At 36.9% G+C, this 21,504-nt stretch overlaps 3 protein-coding genes across 5 annotated transcripts; all 3 read right to left on the bottom strand.

The window, feature by feature from the left end:
* Positions 1 to 661: 661 nt before the first annotated feature.
* On the bottom strand, positions 662 to 8,251 carry prpsap2 (phosphoribosyl pyrophosphate synthetase-associated protein 2). Of its 2 annotated transcripts, none has more exons than XM_043235768.1 (11): positions 8,157 to 8,251; positions 7,464 to 7,621; positions 6,778 to 6,830; positions 6,352 to 6,418; positions 5,251 to 5,423; positions 5,017 to 5,132; positions 4,538 to 4,593; positions 2,851 to 2,999; positions 2,694 to 2,764; positions 1,749 to 1,895; positions 662 to 1,663 (listed from the first exon to the last, which is right to left on the bottom strand). In XM_043235768.1, exons 2-11 carry the CDS (start codon positions 7,544 to 7,546, stop codon positions 1,505 to 1,507), a joined length of 1,074 nt encoding a protein of 357 aa, XP_043091703.1. In that variant the 5' UTR covers positions 7,547 to 7,621; positions 8,157 to 8,251; the 3' UTR covers positions 662 to 1,504. The 2 variants fall into 2 exon arrangements, with proteins under 2 accessions (XP_043091703.1, XP_043091702.1); XM_043235767.1 differs by having other exon boundaries at positions 7,464 to 7,669; positions 8,157 to 8,243.
* Positions 8,252 to 8,719: 468 nt separating this feature from the next.
* On the bottom strand, positions 8,720 to 14,021 carry cln3 (CLN3 lysosomal/endosomal transmembrane protein, battenin). Its single transcript, XM_043225448.1, has 15 exons — positions 13,740 to 14,021; positions 13,569 to 13,602; positions 13,393 to 13,489; positions 12,916 to 12,996; positions 12,697 to 12,776; positions 12,330 to 12,415; positions 12,178 to 12,250; positions 11,846 to 11,989; positions 11,595 to 11,749; positions 11,430 to 11,482; positions 10,844 to 10,912; positions 10,677 to 10,732; positions 10,091 to 10,184; positions 9,846 to 9,986; positions 8,720 to 9,763 (listed from the first exon to the last, which is right to left on the bottom strand). The coding sequence occupies exons 1-15, from the start codon at positions 13,783 to 13,785 to the stop codon at positions 9,647 to 9,649; spliced, it is 1,326 nt and encodes a 441-aa protein (XP_043081383.1). The 5' UTR covers positions 13,786 to 14,021; the 3' UTR covers positions 8,720 to 9,646.
* Positions 14,022 to 16,603: 2,582 nt separating this feature from the next.
* On the bottom strand, positions 16,604 to 20,901 carry aldoaa (aldolase a, fructose-bisphosphate, a). 2 transcript variants are annotated; one of them, XM_043233630.1, is made up of 8 exons: positions 20,785 to 20,866; positions 19,698 to 19,761; positions 19,174 to 19,292; positions 18,820 to 19,086; positions 18,489 to 18,649; positions 17,723 to 17,981; positions 17,411 to 17,610; positions 16,604 to 17,125 (listed from the first exon to the last, which is right to left on the bottom strand). In XM_043233630.1, the coding sequence occupies exons 3-8, from the start codon at positions 19,283 to 19,285 to the stop codon at positions 17,030 to 17,032; spliced, it is 1,095 nt and encodes a 364-aa protein (XP_043089565.1). In that variant the 5' UTR covers positions 19,286 to 19,292; positions 19,698 to 19,761; positions 20,785 to 20,866; the 3' UTR covers positions 16,604 to 17,029. The 2 variants fall into 2 exon arrangements, with proteins under 2 accessions (XP_043089565.1, XP_043089556.1); XM_043233621.1 differs by lacking the exon at positions 19,698 to 19,761 and having other exon boundaries at positions 20,785 to 20,901.
* Between the last annotated feature and the right edge of the window lie 603 nt (positions 20,902 to 21,504).

The following is a 21,504-nucleotide window of genomic DNA, read 5'->3' as shown; positions in this document are numbered from 1 at the left end:
CATCTTAAGCTTTCCATTGCAGAACTTTCTGCAGTCTTCAGTCATATCCGTGTCAGAACTATTTTCTGCCCTCGGGGGTTCAAGAATTATTATGCAAACAGAAAAAGTCTTTATCGTCTAACTCACTGCAGCTTATCTGTACCATTTAATGAAATGAATAGAACTGTAGGGAATATCTTTTAATAAACTTTTAAAACCCAGACTCCTTTATTGTCCACTCTGACGAAACCGCATGAAAACAGTAGATAAGGGAACTGCCAATCAATTTCCCCAGCATAATTTATGCATTTTGGAGAAGATTTCGACAAGGATTTTTATTCAAATTATGATATATTTTTTTAGTAGTATTTTGTACGCTTTCTAAAATTGAACCTGTGAACTGGCGTTGCTAGCATACTCTAGTTATTTACAGGGGGTTCTGTGAAGTGTTGACTGCCCTCTGTTGGATAATTTTTTGGTGAACTTTGAAGAAAACATAGCTCGACCAATACTACAAAGATCTCAAAACAAGTGAACGACGTCTGCTTAAATTCTAAAATGGACTAGCATGTTACAACAAACTGGAAAATCTAGTTCTGACGACCTGGTTGTCAATCTAACCTTAGCTGACCCGAGTATAGGGTGGATCATTAAACAAACAACGCACACATATGACATCAGATAGTCTTTAAGTTGTTTATTCATTGTCATCAAGTGCTGTGAATAAATACAAAAGCCTGAAATATTAGTTACATAACAAAAACCCTGCATTTCATTTGAAAATGAGAAGTCAAGTTCTCAGAGGCAAGATACTTAAAAACTCTGGCCACTATGACCACATTTATGAGGCAAATATGCTTCCATAGTCCCGTTATTGGCAAAAACAAACACAAGCTTTCACACGCTGAGGTGTTAGTAGAAGAATCTAGCAGGAAAAACATTCAATCAAGCACATTAAGCTTTAAATCTTAAGCGCTGTGTTGAAGTCTAAGAATGTACCTTGCATCTATTTAGCCTTGAATTAAATAATTATTGATTTTAACATCACTACCCAGCATTACCACACAAATACACAGAAACAACTAGTGGCACAATAATTACACAAAGTCATGAGGCACTGACACTGATATGTCACAGCATAGATTTATGGTAACATTTTGGAATTGTTGGCCACACAGTGGAGTCGTTCATTCTTTAATTATTACAAAAATAAAAATAAATTAAGCAGAGCTACGACTAAAAGAACCGAAGACAATTTTAACATCCAGTAGTCCTTCAAATCTTAAATAAAAGTGCCAATATTTCTGATCAAGAGGTGGAGCATCCCTGCACTTCAGTCCTCTGAAGATTTTCACATCAGCATTGTAGAACATCCAGGTTCTGAGTGCACAATTTTTCAAAACATTACACGTACAATGAGAGACCAAAAAAAAAAAAAAAAAAAAAAACTGGTAAAGATACAGGCAATAGGGACAGAAAGTCTTGACCTCTGTGCGCATGTTATGACTGAATGCACACGGGCCTGTCAGTCATCCATGCCGATATTACGAAACAGGTAAGACATTGATTCTCCATTGTGGATGCGGCGAATGGCTTCTGACAAGATCATGCTGATATCGACCGTCTTGATCTTGGGACACTGGAGTTTTTGGATCTCGTGTGGAACGGTGTTGGTGACAACGACCTGTAAAGAGAGACGTCGCAAAATCAGTACTCATGCCTAGTCTGAATGAATTCTCAATCTCACATTAAACTGATTCGAGGATGACCTCATCTATGGCGGACTCCTCTATTAGCCGAGGGGCATCTGAGGAGAGGATTCCATGAGTGGCCATGACAAAGATCTTGTAAGCGCCTCTTTCTTTCAAAGTTTCGGCTGCTGCGAGAAAACTGTCGACATCGTCAATGATGTCATCCTAAAAACAAAATAAATTAATTAGAAGATCATTTGAAATAGCAAACTAAACAGTTATTCTTAGCTAAAATTAGTCTACGTTCACACAGCAGCAGAATTCGGTATTCAGTCCTGTATTTGTGTTCTTAATACAGGTACGTTCACGCATAGTTTGGTTATTTACAGGTGGGACAACCGCATTCTTGGGAAACACACGCGCTGTGTGAAAGGAACAGGACTGAACAACTTGTCTGTTGAGTTGCTCCCTTTCATTTGTGTTCTGCACGTGATTCAATCCAATCCAAATTTAAAAGCTGCTGTCGGTATGAAAGTTTAATCAAAGAACTTGCGACTTGATTGGACTCGGGATTGTCATGTTAAAAAGTGATATGACTTTTCGTTATATGGATGTCGCCAGCTTTTTGATATTACTTCGGTTATGCTTACTGGAAAAGGAATACAGGCTTGACCCCCGTTGCACGTTCATACAGATAGTATTCTAAACAGAACTGTAAGCTGCTGTGTAGACCAGACATTGAGACTCACATCTGTAAAGAAAATGCGGTTGTCAATCCCAAAAACGGACAGTGTGAACATAGCCTTAGAAAATGTGGACATTATTCAGGGGAAAAAAAAGTAAATATTTCAGAACTAGCTGCCAAATGTCTAATTTTCTTTTAGTTTATGCTTAAGTTAAACCAAAATCTAACGAAAACAGAATACAAAATAAAGTCTAATTCTACATTAAAAAAAATAAAACTAGAATAATACATCAGTGATAGTAAAAACAATGCTGTCTTGTGTTTCATCTTAAACTCACCACAATGATGGCAATTCGTCCACCTACATCTCCAACCACAGTTATTGGGGGTTTTTCTTTGGGAATTAGCACTGTGTAAGAAGACAGACAGATGATAGGGAAGAGCATGGAAAACAAATGAACTGTCTGAGTGAGTTTTCTGGGGTCAGATCCTTACATGGTATCTCTAGGCTTGGATGAATGGCGCCAATGTTTTTGACAGTGGGTGGGGAATGACGTCCATCCACTAGGTCTGATTCAGCATCCTGGGCTTCACCGTGGATTACCGCGATGCCCAGCCGTAACCTTTCCGCGAATGACTGGGCCCTGTGAAACCAATTTTTTTTTTTCCATGAAAATGCTTTGACAACAGCCAAGGCCATCCACAACATGTTAAAGTGCCCCTATTATGGGTAATGAAAGGTTGATATTTTGGTTTTGGGAGTCCCCAACAACAGGTTGAGAAGGCATGCAAGGTCAAAAAAAAAACAAAAAACTCCCATCGTCTTAATTGCTCAACGATGCCCAATGATTCGCTTTATTAATCTTGAAACAAAAGTTCATTTCAAAATCTATTACTACATTATTAAAACCAAGTCTTGTATTAATTAATGTTATTAAATGGACAGTTATATTTTTATTAGCAAATATTGTCTAAATAGTATTGCTTCATACTATATCTCTGATTTATTGATTGAGCACAATGTAAGAAGATCCATTCGGTCTTCTAACGAGAGACTCTTGTTTATCCCCAAAACAAGGTGGAAGTGCAGGGGTTTTTCTTCAACTTTTATTAGAATTTTTTCTCAAAGAAAAGCCTACGTCACAATATGGAAGTAAAATCTCAATTAAAAACCATTCTGTTCGATAAGGCTTTTTATTCTGATTGAATCTTTATCCTTCTTGCTGCAAGTTTTGATGTTTTCTTACCCTTCCTCTTGGTTTTACTGCATTTTATTATTCTCATAGTATTTCTCTTTTTAGTTATTTTATTGTATGAAGATAACTAAAAAAAAAAAAGAGAAAATGTGAGTATTTGTTGTTTATTTATCAATCTGAATATACTGCAAGTACAAACGTTTTATCCGCAAATGTTACTCAATTTATCTGCATTGACCTACACAAATGAAAACAACAGTTACTCTAAATTTCCACAGAGTCAGTTTTCATCCGAAAAGTGCGCTCATCGGGCCAACATAAATGCGACTGCAGTTTTAGAGTCACAATCTTGTTCAAAAGAACGGCCTTATGTAGAGAAAACGCTTTGCTGGCACAAGTATATCTGATAAGTGCAATTCTCATGAAGTTTCTCATTTACTTTCAAACTTAAAGCAGAATTTTATCCTGTGGAATGCATGACTAAAACAAGAAGCAAATATACCAGTAAGAACTGAAATATCATCACAGATGGATGCCCACATCTCTCAACATCATGTTTGCATACTGGCGCCACCCAATGCTTACAGTTACACCAATGAGATTTCAGGTGATTTGGTTCAATTCTTGATAAGGATGATACTACTAGTACTACTACAAAAATAGTTCACCCAAAAATGAAATTTATGGCATATTTTAATCACCCCCAAGCCATCCTAGGTGTGTAAGACTTTCTTCTTTCTTACGAACATTTATCCTGGCTCTTCCAAGCTTGGCAATGTTTGTATATAGCAGCCATTATTTTATTGAAATCAAATATACTAATCTTTAAAACTAACCTATATGCATTCAAGGGGTTATCGGCATATATTTACGGCATATGTCGAGTCAGAAGTCAGGAAGCCGCTCTTAATATTAAAAGCATACACCACTACTACAGTTTTAGTCAACACAGCTAAACTACTGACATGACATGCAAATGACTTCACCTTTTAGCTGATGCTGGAGATTTGGCCACAATTACAGCATTTCTGTAGTCAGGAATCTGTATAAAAAAAAAACAAAAAAACAATAAAAATAAATGAGCACATAATTTACATTTTTTGAAAGATGCAGGCATATATAACACACTGATATGTTTATTTCTGACTAACGCTTTCTGACTAAGAAAATATATATATATATATATATATATATATATTCTCTTCTGATCTGATGATGGGCCACCTGCGCTAGTCAGAAATAAACCTATCAGTGTGTTATATATGCCTGCATCGGTTAAACCCAGCTTCCGCCCTGCTTTATGTTTTCAAACAAACGTAACTGGTGACATTCATAAAGTGAAACACAGAGTGCCTTTGCCTTGTAATTCGAACTGAAGGCTTTGAAGAGACAAACAGGAAAAACTATCTACAGTAAATCCAGATCTTACGAAAAAGAGACGCAGACAAGTTGCACAAGGACATACTTCTTCCTGTATATATTGTAGTAAAAATGGCGAGGCCCGCAGATTGTCCACTGGAATGTTGAAGAAACCCTGGATTTCCTTTTGATGCAAATCCATTGTAATGAGATGAGTCAGACCTGCTCAAAGCCACAATAAACCAACAGACAAAGCAAATGAGTTGGAGGACTAAAATTAGCCAATATCCACATAAACCTCTAATGAAGGGACAATTATGACTCAGATGGACTCATTTACCTGCTTTACACATCATTGAGGCAAGTAGTTTAGAGACGATGGAGCCTCTCTTCCGCATCTTGCACTGCTTGCTGTAGGGGAAATAGGGAATGACGCCAATGATGTTTCGAGCACAGGACGTCCTGCAGGCATACACCATAATGAGCAGCTCCATGATGGTGGTGTTAACATCTCTGCAGATCAAAATGCAAGAACGGTTTTAAAGACTGGGACTTAGGGAATCTAATTTGCATACATGGAGATTTGCGTATTTAACTTCAGTATTAATGTCAAACTGAGGGTTCATTCGCAGAGTTTGCATAATTCAGCATATTGGCTGCGAGTGGGTTGAGCTATCAAAGTAAAGCAGGGCTCTAGTAGCAAAAAAAGATAAATAACAAAAGGAAATCATTTTAAAATTTTAACTTCAAATTAAAACTTTTTTTTGTTTTTGCTAAATCTCTGAATGTTTTTTTTATAATGCATGCATTACAGAAAACCATTACAAACAACAAAATTCTGGTATTAATAACATAAATCTCAATTAGACTGTTACTGAAAAATAATCCATCCCTAAGAGTCCATATAATCCAAGTCTATGTGGCGATCAATGTTGATGCTTCAAAGACCAGACAATACGAACAAGTCTGCTCTCCATACAACCTAGTTGATGATTACTTGTGAAGCAATGTGACAAGCATGTAAGAAAAATACTAATATTTTAAACTTTTAACTATAAGTTTTCGGCTGTCATGACCACTGATCATATGGTTTGGCGTTGAGTTGTCTTTGTGATTTTTGAAGTGTTAAAGGGGTCTTATGATTTCAAGATTTCCTTTGTCTTTGGGGTGTTACAAGTTGTTCGTGCATATATAAGATCTGTACTTATATATAAGACCTCCATATATAAGATTACAAAGGCTAAAGTCTGAAACCCAATGAGATATTCTTTATACAAGTTAAGACCACATCTTCTTAAAAAAAACCTCGCTTAAACACCCACCCCCCCAAGAATCTATGTTATCGTGTGTGAATATTTTCTTAACACTGTCTAAATGTTTACAAGTAATAAGGGATAAACGAAAAACCTTTTAAAAAGAGTCTCTCTTTAAAGCTTCTTACTTGGAGACCGTTTGGATGATGAAAACATCTTTGCCACGCACAGACTCTTCGATTTGGACCCGTGTTTCTGTGGGAAAAGAAATGTTACTTTTTAGTTTGGTTCACAGTAAACAGTCAACTTTACAAAACAGACTGGCTATTTAAAAGCTTGCACAAGGACTTAACGGTGCATGAAATGCTGGGAGAATTCCATCACAGTGTCCGCACGTGGGAGCGCAAGCCTATCTCCATTTCACAACACACAAGCATGACCCAAAACAAAGACTGTCGGTTTAATTAGTGAACAGAAGCTCAGATTGCTTATCTGTTTTGTCTACTCTCTCCAGCATGGCATGCAAAGAATGATCAACCACTACAGCAGCGGCCACAGCCATCGGTGTTAGCGAAGATATTCAAAGGAGAGCCGAGACAAAAACAGGCCTTCACCTCTGTTAGCTTCTTGATAGACCTGCACCTTCCCAAGTTCCACACCCAACCGCCTGCACAAAAGCACAATATGATGCAGCACAACAGCTTAAATGCACAACAGATAACTTTATTTTAAGACGCAAATATCAGCCGTCCCAAATCATTTCACACCACAAAATCAAAATAAAAAATTATTAATTTATTTGATTATTCAATTTCAACGCCGCGCCAGCATCAACGCTATTTTCATGACGATCTCGGAGTAAATTACGCAAGGTATACAATTAACAAAAGGTTATAAAATACATTTACGAATTCTAAAATACATTCAGGTGAAAAACACAAAAGACTAGTTATTTAAACAAATAATTATGTTATTTAAATAGTTTTTTTTAAACCTTCAAATTTATTTTGTTCTTTTATATCATGTCAGCCTTAAAAAAAAAAAGTTTAAACGTTGATTTACATGACAAAGACGGCCTTAAAAAAAACTTTATAATCTAGAATGGCAGTGTACATAATTTGAATGGTAGTACACTTGCACTTGATGTTGATGTGTTATTACCTAACAATAAAAAAAAAAAAAAAAAAAAAACTGTTGTTCTAGCTCATATTCACTCAGTTGGAGAATTAATGCATTTCCACTCTTTCCTAACTACCCAATATAATTTGCATGTTACACCGGCGCTCCAGTGGCAACTTACTCGGCTATCCTCCTCCCTAGCTCTCTGCTGGAGGGGTTGGAGTTGGCCGTGAAGATGACCAGGCCTCCTTTGGCAGCACTCATGTCCTGTGGTTTGGTCTCTACCTCTAGGGACTCAGGCAGTGGCTCCCTGGGCACCCAGGCACTGCTGAGCCCTTCCTATCAACAGGACCACAGGCACACTGTTAGTTTAACACCAGACACTTCCTGCAAAGAACAAAGGGAAGATGGGATGTTTGCACACACTGCAATGATAATAGTAATGGCAACCCGGTATGGCAGTGAGAAATGTGCTCAAGCGCCGACAGACATGATGACTAACCGCTGACACACAACTGGAACAGCATTAAAGTGACTTCTGAGTCTGCGCGGACGCGAATCACGATTCGTGACTGGTGCACTTAACCAGTCTGTCATGACAAACACAGTATGAATTAATAAGTCGAGATCCACGGAACACCGAGGACTCGCAGAGAACAGGACTGTGGGCAAAGTGTCACGTGAATGGCCAAACGTAAGCAAAACACATTCTGCTAAAAAGTTCACCCATTACATTAGTATTGCTGCTAAGCTAAATAAGACACTTATGCCACTGGAAATTTAAAAGGTAAATTTGCAGCTACGTTTATATAAGCGTAATATAATTTGTTTTGTGAGTTTCATTCCGTAAACAAAAAATACTGCCAAATCTCACCAGTTTGATCTTTTAATCGATCCCTTCGCGTGGTTTACTGTATCACTTGCAACAATGTGAACTTTGCTACCCTCGAGAAATACCCAAGATGGCCGCTAGACGCACAACTTTTCAAAATAAAAGCCCGTGCTTTGTAAAAAAAAAAAAAAAAATAAAAAATAAATAAAGTGACAGATACAGTATATATATATATATATATATATATATATATATATATATATATATATATATATATATATATATATATATATATATTTTTTTTTTTTTTTTACTTCAACGAAATGCAATGCAATGTTTTCAGCCGGTAAACTATACGTTAACTGCAATTTGGTTAAATCTAAAAATGCAGTTTTCTGTAATATCATCTTCTGGTTCATTTTTAATGATGAAGTGTAAATGTAGTTAAAATATTTATCGAATAATGCATTAAACATTAAAAATTCAGGTTCAGTTTTACATGTACTTGGTATGTTAGTCACAAAATGAACTTTACAGTAAAACAGACCTTATAAAATGCGCATTTAAGAGCGTGTTAAAAAGCAAAGTCACTTAAGTGGGCATACTTATTTGCTTACTTTTGTATTTCCTTTATTTTATTCCATGTGAGAAAACTGAGCCGTTCTACAGATGCAGTGAATCAAAGCGGAGGATAAATGATTCGAATGGAAGCACACACCAACACTTAAAGCCTAGCTCCTACGTAACATTTTATCTCACTCCTGCTTTTTAAAAACAACTCCGTACTACCATCTAGTGCCAGATTATAATACACTTTCATGGTTCAGTTAGCACACTCTGCTTCCTTTTCCTACTGGGACTAAGCGATTTAGCAAAAACAAATAAATTTTTCCAAAACAACTGACCGATTAAAGTTAAAGAAAACTCTAGTTGCAAAACATTAAATTCGAATTAATCGATAAATTCCAGAATTTTTTTTTTGCCCCATTTCCTACATATTAAGAAGGTGCCTCTATCTGAATTTAACTTTTAATGAAGGCATAGTCATGTAAACCCTGCAGGGAAAGGGAAATGAAAGCACTGAATCTCAATAAAGCAACACTCTGTTGTTGCCGTTTGCTAAATAAATTAAACTGCAAAACCAAGGGTTGCAACTGTTTCCATATGCCACAAAAAGAGAACTAAAACTGTCTTAGAAATGTATGCAGCAACACTTTTAGGAGCTAGTTAGTGATTTCCCAGTAGGGCTCATGAAAGCCACACACAAGAAACGTAAAATATTTTAATACCGAACCAGAATGATTTCAGGAAGCATTACACCCATACATTTAAAAAAAAAAAAAAAAACTGACAAATTAAAGCATAATCCAAAATTTGGTTAATAAAGTTTAGTTAGAGCGGAATGTCACTGGGTCAAATATCAGTCAGATCAATCAAACCATTATTATTCATTTAAATCAGAACATAGTAGTGCAAATAAAATGTAGGAAATATTTTAAAAACACACACAGAACAAACGCATTCTTATTTGTTCATAAAGAGCAGAAATAATGGTGAACTGGTAAGGAAGCAACTGCAGAAAGTGCGATTCCCAGACTGTCCCCTACGCTTGCTGCAGCCATGGCAAACTCTCTCTCGCGCTTAGCGGTCTGTCAAAACACACAGCATAAGAACATGCATTAGAGACCACTGAAATCAAATCAACAAATGCCTTGAATGTGGTTTACGCACCTCAACGCGGATGAAAAAGAAGGTATTGACGTAGGCCGCTCCTCCCAACAGACCCTCGTAGAGGACAATAATAAAAACTACCCATGGGTTTGGCAAGAACTGGTAGTACACAGCGAAAGCTAACAGAACAGCATTCAAACACTGAGAGAGAAAGAGTGATCCAGGTCACAAAGAGTTCTTTAACAGCGTGCAATATTTGCAGTTTCATCTGCTTGTATTAGTTTATGTTATGCCTAAGATCTCACCTGTAAGAGAGACATAAGCAAAATTTTCCTGATCTTAAAACAGACAAGAGACGTGCGGGAAGCAAACACACCAATTTGGTAAAGCGTCTGATACCTGCAGAGGAGAGATAAAGAAGCACAATCCCAATTTTTTACCAAGTGGATTGGGGATGTTCACTCCAAAATAAAATAAATAAATAAATAAATGTGTTATTTTCACCTCATGCGATTTCAAACCTAAAAAAACATTATAAAAGGTTTGAATAAATGGTTTTTTTTTTTTTTTTAACCATATAATAAGTCAATGGTTACTAAAATGGGTTGGTTTTGTTTTTTTTCTTGTGTAGCTGTGTATGATTTATTTTTCTTTTAATGCCGCTGTAAAAGTTATATACGGTTTAAAAATTAATAAATGAAGAGACAGTTCTTATCAGTTCCTAAACCTCTTTCAATCTTGAGATGGACTGTTGATAAAGTGGAAACCTTTGAGAAATACAGCCAATCAGATGTTTTTTGAACTTTGCTGAACATAAAAGACTACCTGAACACAACATTTTTAAAGGTAGAGCCATTCAAACACATGAAGTCAGGATGTGATGTGTCTTACCAGCGATACTGTTCTGCATGTGAGAGACGGGAGTCAGGGAAGTAGAGCAGCTCCAACTAATTTTGGAGAGATGGATGGATAGATATCGATACTAGTGATGGCAGACCGTTTCATCGCTGTCTTGCTCTTAATGACTTTTAACTAATACGGTGACAGAAAACACTTACCAGTCCCTGGTTAATAAAATACTCAGCAAAGTAAACCAGACCAAGAGGAAAAATAAACTTCAGCAGACCCTGAAAGAGATCGCATGTATAGGAACACATTGAAAAACTACAGACTTAAAGAGGAAGTGCATTTTTCAGACTGCAGCACAATAAGGTGCAAAACAATTAAACACACATACAGTGCTATCCCACATGACACACAAAAGCTGTACTCACACTTTAAATGCACATCAAGTAGTGTTTTTTTTGGTTTTTGTAACACTTGAAGTGAACAACATTTCTGGTATTTCTCAGTAACTCTACACATTATGCTACTATTATAGTAATATAAGGTTATAAAAATCATATTATGTCAAAAATGTAATGCTAAAATAGCACTGGTAATGAAAACAATGCACTGCATTCATACAGATAGGCGCAGAAGGCCTGTGAATGAATAAATATTATCATTGTTTTAAATAATCAAGCAGATATTACTTATTTAACAGAATCTAAAGGTGAACTATTTATTGAAATATTGACCAGACACAATGTTATTTAAGCAGACAGAAAACACCAAGTTGGGCAGGTAGAAAGTAAGTCTAACCTTTATAATGTGTATTTTGTCAGTGAAGGTCAGGGGTCTGATGTGCTGAACCTCTGTCAAAAGGAAGAAAGCATGGCCTGTAAATATCTGAACGGATTATCATAAACATCATGGTGAGCAATGAAAAGCTGCGATAATGCAAGTAACGCGTTCTCCACCGCACACCTCGTTCTTCCTCCGCTGTCTCAGGGTCCTCATCTGTATCGGGCTCTTCCTCAATTAAAGGACGTCTCTCCTGGGAGTTCACCTCTCTGGAATGATCACCCTCGTGACGGCTCCACTGTGGAAATGAGGACGGGAACACTAGGAGAAAGAAATAGCTGAAAGAAATCAAAAGGAGGAAAAGATACGTTTATGCACTGCAGTGAATCTTCTTAACAGGTACAAGCCCAGAGATCTGAGAAAGTTCTGCCGACCTGAAAGCCAAAACACAAGGCACAACCAGCATGATCCATAACGTGACTCGTGGGGTCAGACCAGCCTGTGTAAATGCAGAGTAGAGTACAGCTCCAGCTACTCCCGCTGCCCCCGTGCCGGACCCCCAGCCACTTAACACATCCCTTAAAGACACAGGAACACAGCCGCTAAGTATTAATAAATATATTTATTTTTAGATCAAGCTGAATCATAAATGCAAAATAGCATGGTATTGATATTTCACTTTCACACAGTGCACGCATGCTGTGCCGTACAATAGCATCCCATTCTAAAGACAATCTTAAATAAATGGGTTTCTAGGAGGCTTTACCTGCTAAAAAACACAGAGAGGGAGAGAAAGGAAAGCTCCCCCAATCCTGAACTAATACTGGCAAAGACGACACCTGAGGAAAAATCCCACGATTCATTACACCATTCATCAAATCTCATCAACCCAGCTCAGAAGAGGAATATGCTCATTACCAAATATGCTCATCAGTATTGTTGAAGAGAACGACACCATCAGGAAGCTCACTACCGCCGTGAAGAAACACACCAAAACACGGAATCTGTCCATTATGAAAGTAAAAATTAAAATACGTTATTTGGTGATAATCGTGCTATTGATGATAAAGAAAAAGCTCTTATGTTGAGTCACACATTGTAAAAGGCAACAAACAAAATCAGACTTTGTCCCTTTGACATTGATTTCTCAAATTATTCAGTTGCTAATTTCTCTCTTAAAATCACAGTATTACATAATTTTAGCATCTAAACAACCAAATCAGTTTGAAGAAGCCGATGGACGTTTGCAATTACATCTCAAATAAAAAGTGCTTGCCAGCTTTACCCATAAGGCACTTTGTGTATATAGAAAGGTGCTGTGAGTTTGATTAGGAGGGTGGGTAAGATATCAGCCAACAGCACAGCCTAGAAACAGAAAGAAAACAAGGTCAAAACACTCCTTGAACAAATATTTAAACTTACACTTATATCCCAGACAATTCTGTAAAGGTGAAACAAAAAAATAAAAGAGAAAGAGAAAAACAGGACACAAAAACAGACTTACAGCAGTGGACACAGGATTGCAGTCATAACTGCTGCTGTTGCTCTTGCTGATCTCGATGTTCGACCCATTTGGAGCTGGAGTCTAGTAGAAAAAGAAATACACTTTAGCATACACTGTTAAAAAGAGCACATATGGAAAAATATGCTTAAAAATGTTTACTTGCGAGTGTAATGTTTTCAGAATTTTATTAAATGAAACTGTATTGTAGTTTGCAATTGTATGACATGCAATTAGTTGAACTGAATTATTTTTAAAACATAAATTGCACATATCTTTACATGTTGTTTCATGATTACTTTCTAAATTATTAGAGACGTATTGGTCAATGTACTGGTAAGAGTTTACGTTTAATAAACAGCCATGAAAGTGTACTTCCAAGTAAACACAAGGGATCTTAATTGCATTGAACTCATATTATATTATCTTCATGTATGTTTTATTACAATCTAATCATAGCCAAGCTCAGAAATGTCTTACAGGTGTAGTTGTGTTTTGAGATTCCTGTTTTTGTAAGATGTCGTGTGCTGCACTCAGCATCACCACATATGCGAAGTTATTGCAAAGTCCCAGTAACCTAGATAGAGATAATGCAGACTAGGTTACATCTTATAATTTGTTTAATCGTATAATTTGTTAACGGAGCATTCACTTACCAAAATGCAATACAATTTCTCCAGCGTTGACGACCTGGAGACACAAATAATAAAAGGTATATATATATATATATATATATATATATATATATATATATATATATATATATATATATATATATATATACATCATAACATTTTGTCATTAAAAAGTGTCCACAAGCATCCTACCATTGTCTGCTCTAACGACAGGGTCAGAGTTTACCGCTCGATCCATAGCGAGTGAAAACTGTCAGATGAACTTTATATCACTCGCTGTAAGACGATAACTCCAAACATCCAAAAACATTACATATTTATAAAAACGGACTATATGTATGACCATAGCTCATTTGCAGCGATGTTATGTTAGATAAAAAGAACCACAAATCAACTGCCTTCCACTTTTCATTTTGACTAACGCCAGCAAAAGCAATAATCACGGCAGCAGCAGCGGGTGCTACACGAAAATACATCCGACCGAGAGCACAGCAGTCACGCCTAAATAGTTCCCACCCACACTACAGCTCTCAATGTACAATAGACAGTGGTGCACAGTAACGAAGCAGTCGTATTTCGTTTCTGTACTTAAATACATTTTAGTATTTGTACTTTATTGGAGTAGTTTTGTTTTGAGTGACTTTTAACTTTACATTTCTAAGCACAAGATCGTACATTATACGTAACTGCATTTCATAAAACATATCGGTATCTATAAATTTAACTTTATATTAAATCACGCACTCCGAGGCGCAGAAGCGATTAACATGAACATGAACATGATTCATGAACAACGGATTATTTTAAAAGAATCTGTTAAATCGATTCGCAGTAGTCGACTACTCGTTCAAATGAACCGTATAGAGCGAGTCTCCAGGCAAGGTTTCATACACAATGGTAATTCAAGTGGTTTACATAAAAGGAAATAAATAAATAATCACCAAAAAAATATAATCAATAAACGTTACAATTATTTAAAAACTGACAGGGAGATCTTGTGAGAGGGCGCGCGACTGATGCTGATAAAACTAATGTCGACTTTTAAGATTCATCACTGTATCTGAAAATCATACTTAGCTCAAAACCAGGCATTTGCCCTGAGGTGTTTTTACACCACAGACAAGCATTAAGGAATTTTTGTAATTTCACTGAAATAAATTCGAAAAATCTGTATATTTGTGTACTTCGTCCACCACTAAATGTAGGCTACATACAAGTATATATCATATTATGTTATGTAGGCTAAATATATTGTGTCATTATTGTTAGTGTAGAGAGCAACCAGTCTAACATTTATCCCAGTTGCAGTTTAGAGGTTTATTAGAAACATGCCATATTTGCTTATGCTATCATTTTTTAAGCCTGATCTGTAGAAGCTGTGGAAACTGCTGACATAATGTTCGTGTCTGCTATAGCGGCCCAGTCACAATACCTTCACTTCACCAGAGCTATAAATCTATAAATGTAGCAAAAAAGTCATTTTCATTTAATATAACATATTTTTAGTAATGCAAATGCAAAAAAAAACCTAACAAAAACACTAACATCACTGAAAAAACTCTTAAACAAAACTATTGATAATGAGGAAAAAAATCACTACACCCAGGCCTTCAAAAATACATGCTTTTTCCTAATTAAATCTAACTGGAAAATGTTTGATATTCTGACAGAATACACAGCATTTTAAAATGTGGTCTAAGGAATGTGAATTGGTTCATACTTGCAGCATGCCATAACCAGTCTGAACACAGACGTCTTGTTTTCTGCAGGAAATATGTCAGATATCAATGAAAGTGAGAAATCACTGGCACAAGAAACACTGACACAGGACTGACCCTGATTTGTTTTCCTGTTGGAGCTGATGGGAATGCAAAAAGCATATTTGCTGCAATCTCCCCGTTCACCACCATAGAGATTTAATCAACTATTAACAGTACTAAACGATAAGAATATAGAATATATTAGAGTAATATGAATATTCATAGTAATAACAGTATTTGCAACACGTGTTTTTTTTTTACCCCATTAGTGAACACTCAAGACACTTAAAAACAGTTCTGCTAATTAGAACATCACTGTCTCCATCTGCTGGTCAGTCTTCAGAAATGCGTCAGGTTGATTTTAGAAAGGCTTTTGAATCCGTCTGCAACCAGGGCTCCGCAAATTTATTTTGTTCACAGTCAAATTTAATCACTAATCAGTTAAATGAATCAGTTTGATCAAAATTAAACTTTGATCACATACTTTAAAGAATTAAAAACAACATTAAAAAATGACTAGGTTTTCACTGAAATACAATAAAAATCCTGCAAACCATCAACTTTTCACCATTAAATCCATTCAAATGGATATACTGTTGAAGACCGTTTAATGTTCTTCATTGTTTATGTCTGAATAATAAAAAAATGAATAATTTTTTTTAAATAATAATAATAATAATTGATGTAGGAATATGTTAAGTGTCCATTTTACCTTCAATATTATGGTAATGTAGAATGACTCTCGCGCAAATTGCTGAAAAGATGTATTTAAGCTTTCCTTTTGTTTTACCCTAATTAGGTGGGTATGATTATATATATATATATATATATATATATATATATATGCTTACTACTGAGGAACAGCTGCCACATCGAAAACAGACCACTTCACAAGATTAAAGATGTAATCTAAAATTTGAAACTGCTCCAAATGTGAATTTCATTTTAATTCAGAAATTGAGGATCTTCACGCAGCCCTAGAATCTGAGGTGTTTCCAGTTATTGAGGAACAGCTGGAGCACAGGGGGAATATATTTGAAACAATATTTATAAACCTCTCAAATCAGAGCTTATAAAGCATCCCTTAGAATTACAAAACAGCTTACTGATAATAATCTTGCCATTGAAATTGTACAGCAGCAGATTCCTCCAATGAAGATAATCATCCTATAAACGTACATTCTTGCATCTGGCTTGGTTCAAAAGATGAATAGACAAGTATTCAAAGAGAAATGCTCCGACGGATGCGGACACAAAACCTCACAATGATGTGATAACAGCACGAAAGACAAAAAATTAGGTGAGCAGTGAAAGATACTTTAATGGTTTTTTTTCCAGTGCGCATCATATTAAACAACAACAACAATAATAATAATAATATACCCCTGAAAGGTATATGTGCTTTGTGCAAGTCAAATACAGTTATTATAAGTACTACAAGTACAAGAGTAACGTTTCTCTAAAGAGTTAAACATTACAATACATTGGAGTGCTATTAAAAGAAAGAGGGAGGTTATTAGGGCAGAAACGTTATCATTAAATTGCCATTGCTCTTAAGTATTATCTCTTAGTTTCATAGTTTAGTTTTCACACATGGAAGAAACAAACACTAGACAGAAAATGGGAATGGGTCAAATGATGAGTTCAGAGTATAGATGCGTTCGGGTTCAGTGATTCTTTAGGGACACGAGGAGGACTGAAATGTAAAAGGCTTCCTGGTGATTAGTAGGCATGGTTGGCCACAAAGAGAGAGTCTCCAGCAGCAGCACCCTTATCTCCTGAAGACACATACTTCCCAACACAGGCCTGGCTGTTGTTCTGGAGACAGAAACAAGACAAAACGGTCCTTTTAAAATATGAAATGCTAATTCTCCAACTCATTTCTCCATGTCTTACAATCAAGAATCTCAAAACAAAAGTAAATATTCATATAAAGCAATAAAACATTGTATAATATATACAGACATGATAAATGTATATAATTTACATAACCCATTTTTAATAGTGTATTTATTAACTTTTTTTGTACTACAGTTACTACATCATATCTGTGTTTTCGTAACCAGATCAGTCTCACGATCTTCTCAAGTTAATAAAACTTACAAGAGCTCTCTTTATGAACTCCTCCTGGCAGGCCTTGCCATTCTCCTTCTTGCCACCCCAGGCTTTGAGGGCAGAGGCCTGCAGGGCACGACCGTAGGAGAAGGTCAGGGCCCAGGGCCTGTGCAGGGGACACTGGTTCATGGCATTCAGGTTGAGTGAGGCCTCTTCCTCACTCTGGCCTCCAGACAGGAAGGTGATACCTACATGGAGAGAGGGGTGTGGTATGACATAACGATACCGCGCGAAGATAATTACATGCTTAAGAAGTTATCAGGCAGGCCTGTGATAAGAAAGACGGAGCGAGGTACTAACCAGGCACGGCGGGAGGAACGGTGCGGCGAAGAGCTGTGACAGTGGCCATGGCGACCTCCTGAGGGGTGTTCTTCTGGGAACACGAATGCCCCGCGGTCACCATGTTGGGTTTGAGCAGAGTGCCCTCCAAGTACACGTGGTGGTCCGACAGGGCCTTGTACACGGCAGCCAGAACCTTCTCGGTCACATACTGGCACCTCTTCAGGTCGTGGTCACCATCAGGCAGAATCTCAGGCTCCACAATGGGCACAATGCCATGCTGAGAAGAAAGATGATGAAATTATTTTTATTACAAATAAAGTCTACATTTGAAGTTAATTTGCTTTAAATATTGATTACTCTATAATAATCTGGAATTATAACTATGAATTATTTTAATATTCAGTGCAATTCAAAGTATTGGGGTGGGTACAATTTTTTTTTAATAGATCTCATGTTTACTAAAGCTGTTTTTATTTGATCAAAAATACAGGAAATTGTAAAATATTATTAGTATATAAATAACTGTTTTCTATTTTAATACATATTAAAAATGTTATTTATTCCTGTGATGCAAAGCTGATTTTTTTTTTAGCACCATTACTCAACGTCTTCAGTGCCACAAGATCCTTAGGAAATTGTTGCTCAAGAAATATTTCTTATATCAATATCGGAAACTGTTGTGCTGGTCAACATTTTTGTGGTCATTTGTTGTCCCAAGATTCTTTGAATAGAAAGCTGAAAAGTTTGTAACTTAAATCATTTTTTTGTAATACTCATGTCTCACCATCTGGCAGATGCTAGCGTAACGGGCGAGCACATTGGCGTTCTCAATGATGGCCAGTCTTGAGGGAGTTGTGGGGGTGATCTTCAGCACACACCTCCATTTAGCGAAGTCTGCCCCGTCTTTCTTGTACTGAGCGCAGCGCTCGTACAGCCCATCCAGACCTGTGAGCCAAATGAGCATTTAATGAGTCATAAGCAAGTGATTGTGACCATTCAATTGCGTACAAAGTCCATCTGATTAAAGCATGCAAGTGGATATGAAAGGTTATAAAACACAATGTGTAATTTTACTACCCGATAATCAATTTTAGAGACAGTGATAGGATTTTCACCTTGTGTGGTGGTCTCTCCGTTGGTGCCAGCCAGGGGAACCACACCCTTGTCCACCTTGATGCCAACTACCATGCCCCTCTCCTTAAGGAGCTGGGAGAAGAGCTTGCCATCATCGGTCTTCTGGTAGAGGGTCTCGTGGAAGAGGATGACGCCGCCGATGCAGGGCTTGACGCGGTCGTCTGCGGTGAACAGAAGCTGGCGATACAGTCTCCTGTTCTCCTCCGTGTTCTCAGCATTGATGCTCTGGAATCGCTTAGCCACGCTACCTGCACAAGAACAACAATTTGAGATAAAATATTAGGCGAGCAAAGGAATTGGTTACCAACAAACAAAAAGTTAAGGACTTAAAGCACCTGTAGACTCATCCGCAGCAAGAATGCCTTTGCCAGGAGCAACGATCCTCTGAGCAATATCGCTCAGCTCCTTCTTCTGCTCTGGAGTGAGGAATGGGTAAGCGTGAGGCATCTTGACTCTACGGAGGAAGATGTGAGAGACAAATGCACCTTTATATCATCTCTGAAATTAAAGTATTCTGAAAACCAGTACAAACACATGAATCACATTACAAATCATTCACCCAAGATCAAGTAATGAACCAGGCGACTGCTGAATCAACACCAAGAGTCAGAGCAAGGGTTTAGATATGGGTGTGTACATAAATCTTAAACCTCACTAAAAGCACTGATTTCTTTCTTTCTTCTAACCACATTTTACTTCTCGACGAGTTTTGAGAAAACACGTCCTTGAGATACAAACACGTATGACCTTGTGCTGCTCACGTTACTGTATGATAGCGGAAACTAGCGAAAACATAGCATCGTTCAGATATGTTTGCGTTCGGTTGGATGTCGCCGTTTTATATTAAAAATAAACTCACCTATTAAATGGACGTTAAATGAGCGTCTGTTTCCCAACCACACTTTCAGCGCAGCCACGTTATTCTGCGTTGCAACGAGATGCAATAAAGGAAGGAAATTATTAAGCAATTTTACAAGATGATAGCTGGACCAATCAGGACGCGAGTCACGTTTTATCGACAGGGAGAAGGGAAGATGATTGGCTGGTGTGTTCTGGAAGGCGGGTTTAAGAGTGACGCATCAATGGGGGAGTGGCTTTATTACAATCAGAGGCGGGGTAGATGTTCTTGTGATACGTGACAGAGTTCACATGCAAGAAACAGAGCTGGAAGTGACATTTTGAAGCGCTCCATTGATGTAAGCGAATACGTATGACCTTGGCATGCGTGTGCAGTTATTTCTGAGCTTGCAGGAGCCCGTCTAACAGGCTATAAACTAACACTGGTTTGTTTTTAATAAAACTAAACATGATGTAATATTATATTGCTCCTCTGTCTGCTGGACATTGAATAACACCTCAACAAGAGGCTCTTAACATTCCAGTAACAAACCTCTAACACCCTCTGCTCATGTTGCATTCAACCAAAGGCCAAATTAAATATAGACAATAATTCGATGGCTCAAAGCCAGCGATCCATCTGAGCATTATACAACAGGCTGTGAAAAAGGGTCAAAAAAGATTTGTTTCAGAGGTTAAATATCAAGCAAGGTCAAAGCTGGTAAACATAATAATTTATTATTTTAAAAAGAAAGAAATAAAAGATTCTGCTGATCAGTATTTTATACTAGCTATGTATCTGAGCAAGACAATTATTTGGAGAATTAATGATTATGAATGATTCACTGATGGAAAATTACAGTCATTAGCAAAATTAAGTTTAAAAATAATATTTTTTTTACAACAACAACATTAATATTAGTAGTAGTAGATTAATAATATTAATTAGTTTTTAATTTGATGAAAACAAACACAATACAACAGTAGGATGATCGTTTGCAAATGCATTTAAACGAAAGCAATATAAACATTGAAAATATTACAATAGTGTAATAGTACTGTATTTCTGCAATTTATATTTTTGAATAAAAGAGCATGCGTATCTTTACCTGGTTTTTGGATGAAGTGAGCAAGAGATACTCCCCAAACGGAGGCAGAGGAGGTCTGGATAGTCTGTGACACTCATATGGTGCCAGATGACCTGTATTTATTCAGACGAAGTGACCTTTGACATTCCGTGGGTTTGGCTAATCTTAGTAGCAGGCAAACCCACGATGCAATTGGAGAAGGGCGATGTGACATTCATGCACACTGGCATGCAGCAAAGAAAGGTTAAAGAGAAAGACTGCGAGTGGCATGGTATATGATTAATAATCTTGTTGCTACATGCATAGGTTACAGCATGCATTAATGCCATCCCTGTTAAATAATCACACAAAAGGGTGCTGGTGGTCTACAGATGACTGCTATAATCTAAAAGAAACTGCACGATGTTCTCTGATAATACTCCATGCACTCCCTATAAGCCTCCTCTATCTGTGAGATTACAGTAGTCAGAAAAGGGATCTACTGTCATGATATCTTCTGTCATGACCTTTCATCTCTTAAACATCTTCTCTACATAATCGCTGTAATCAGCAAGAGCTACATGAAAATGGAAAATCGATGGCCTTTATAGAAAAGCGTAGAAACTTACAACATACATACTGATTTTTTTTAAACAGCATGTTTCATAAACAAAGCAAAAAAAATCAAGGACAACCCAACAAAGAACGTAAAAATAATTTTTAGTATCTCACCACCGATGCTCGATAGATAATAATTCTAGC

The sequence above is a fragment of the Puntigrus tetrazona genome, chromosome 3 (assembly GCF_018831695.1).
Source record: "Puntigrus tetrazona isolate hp1 chromosome 3, ASM1883169v1, whole genome shotgun sequence".
Lineage (NCBI taxonomy): Eukaryota > Metazoa > Chordata > Actinopteri > Cypriniformes > Cyprinidae > Puntigrus > Puntigrus tetrazona.
This window is presented reverse-complemented; position numbering and strand designations above follow the sequence as displayed.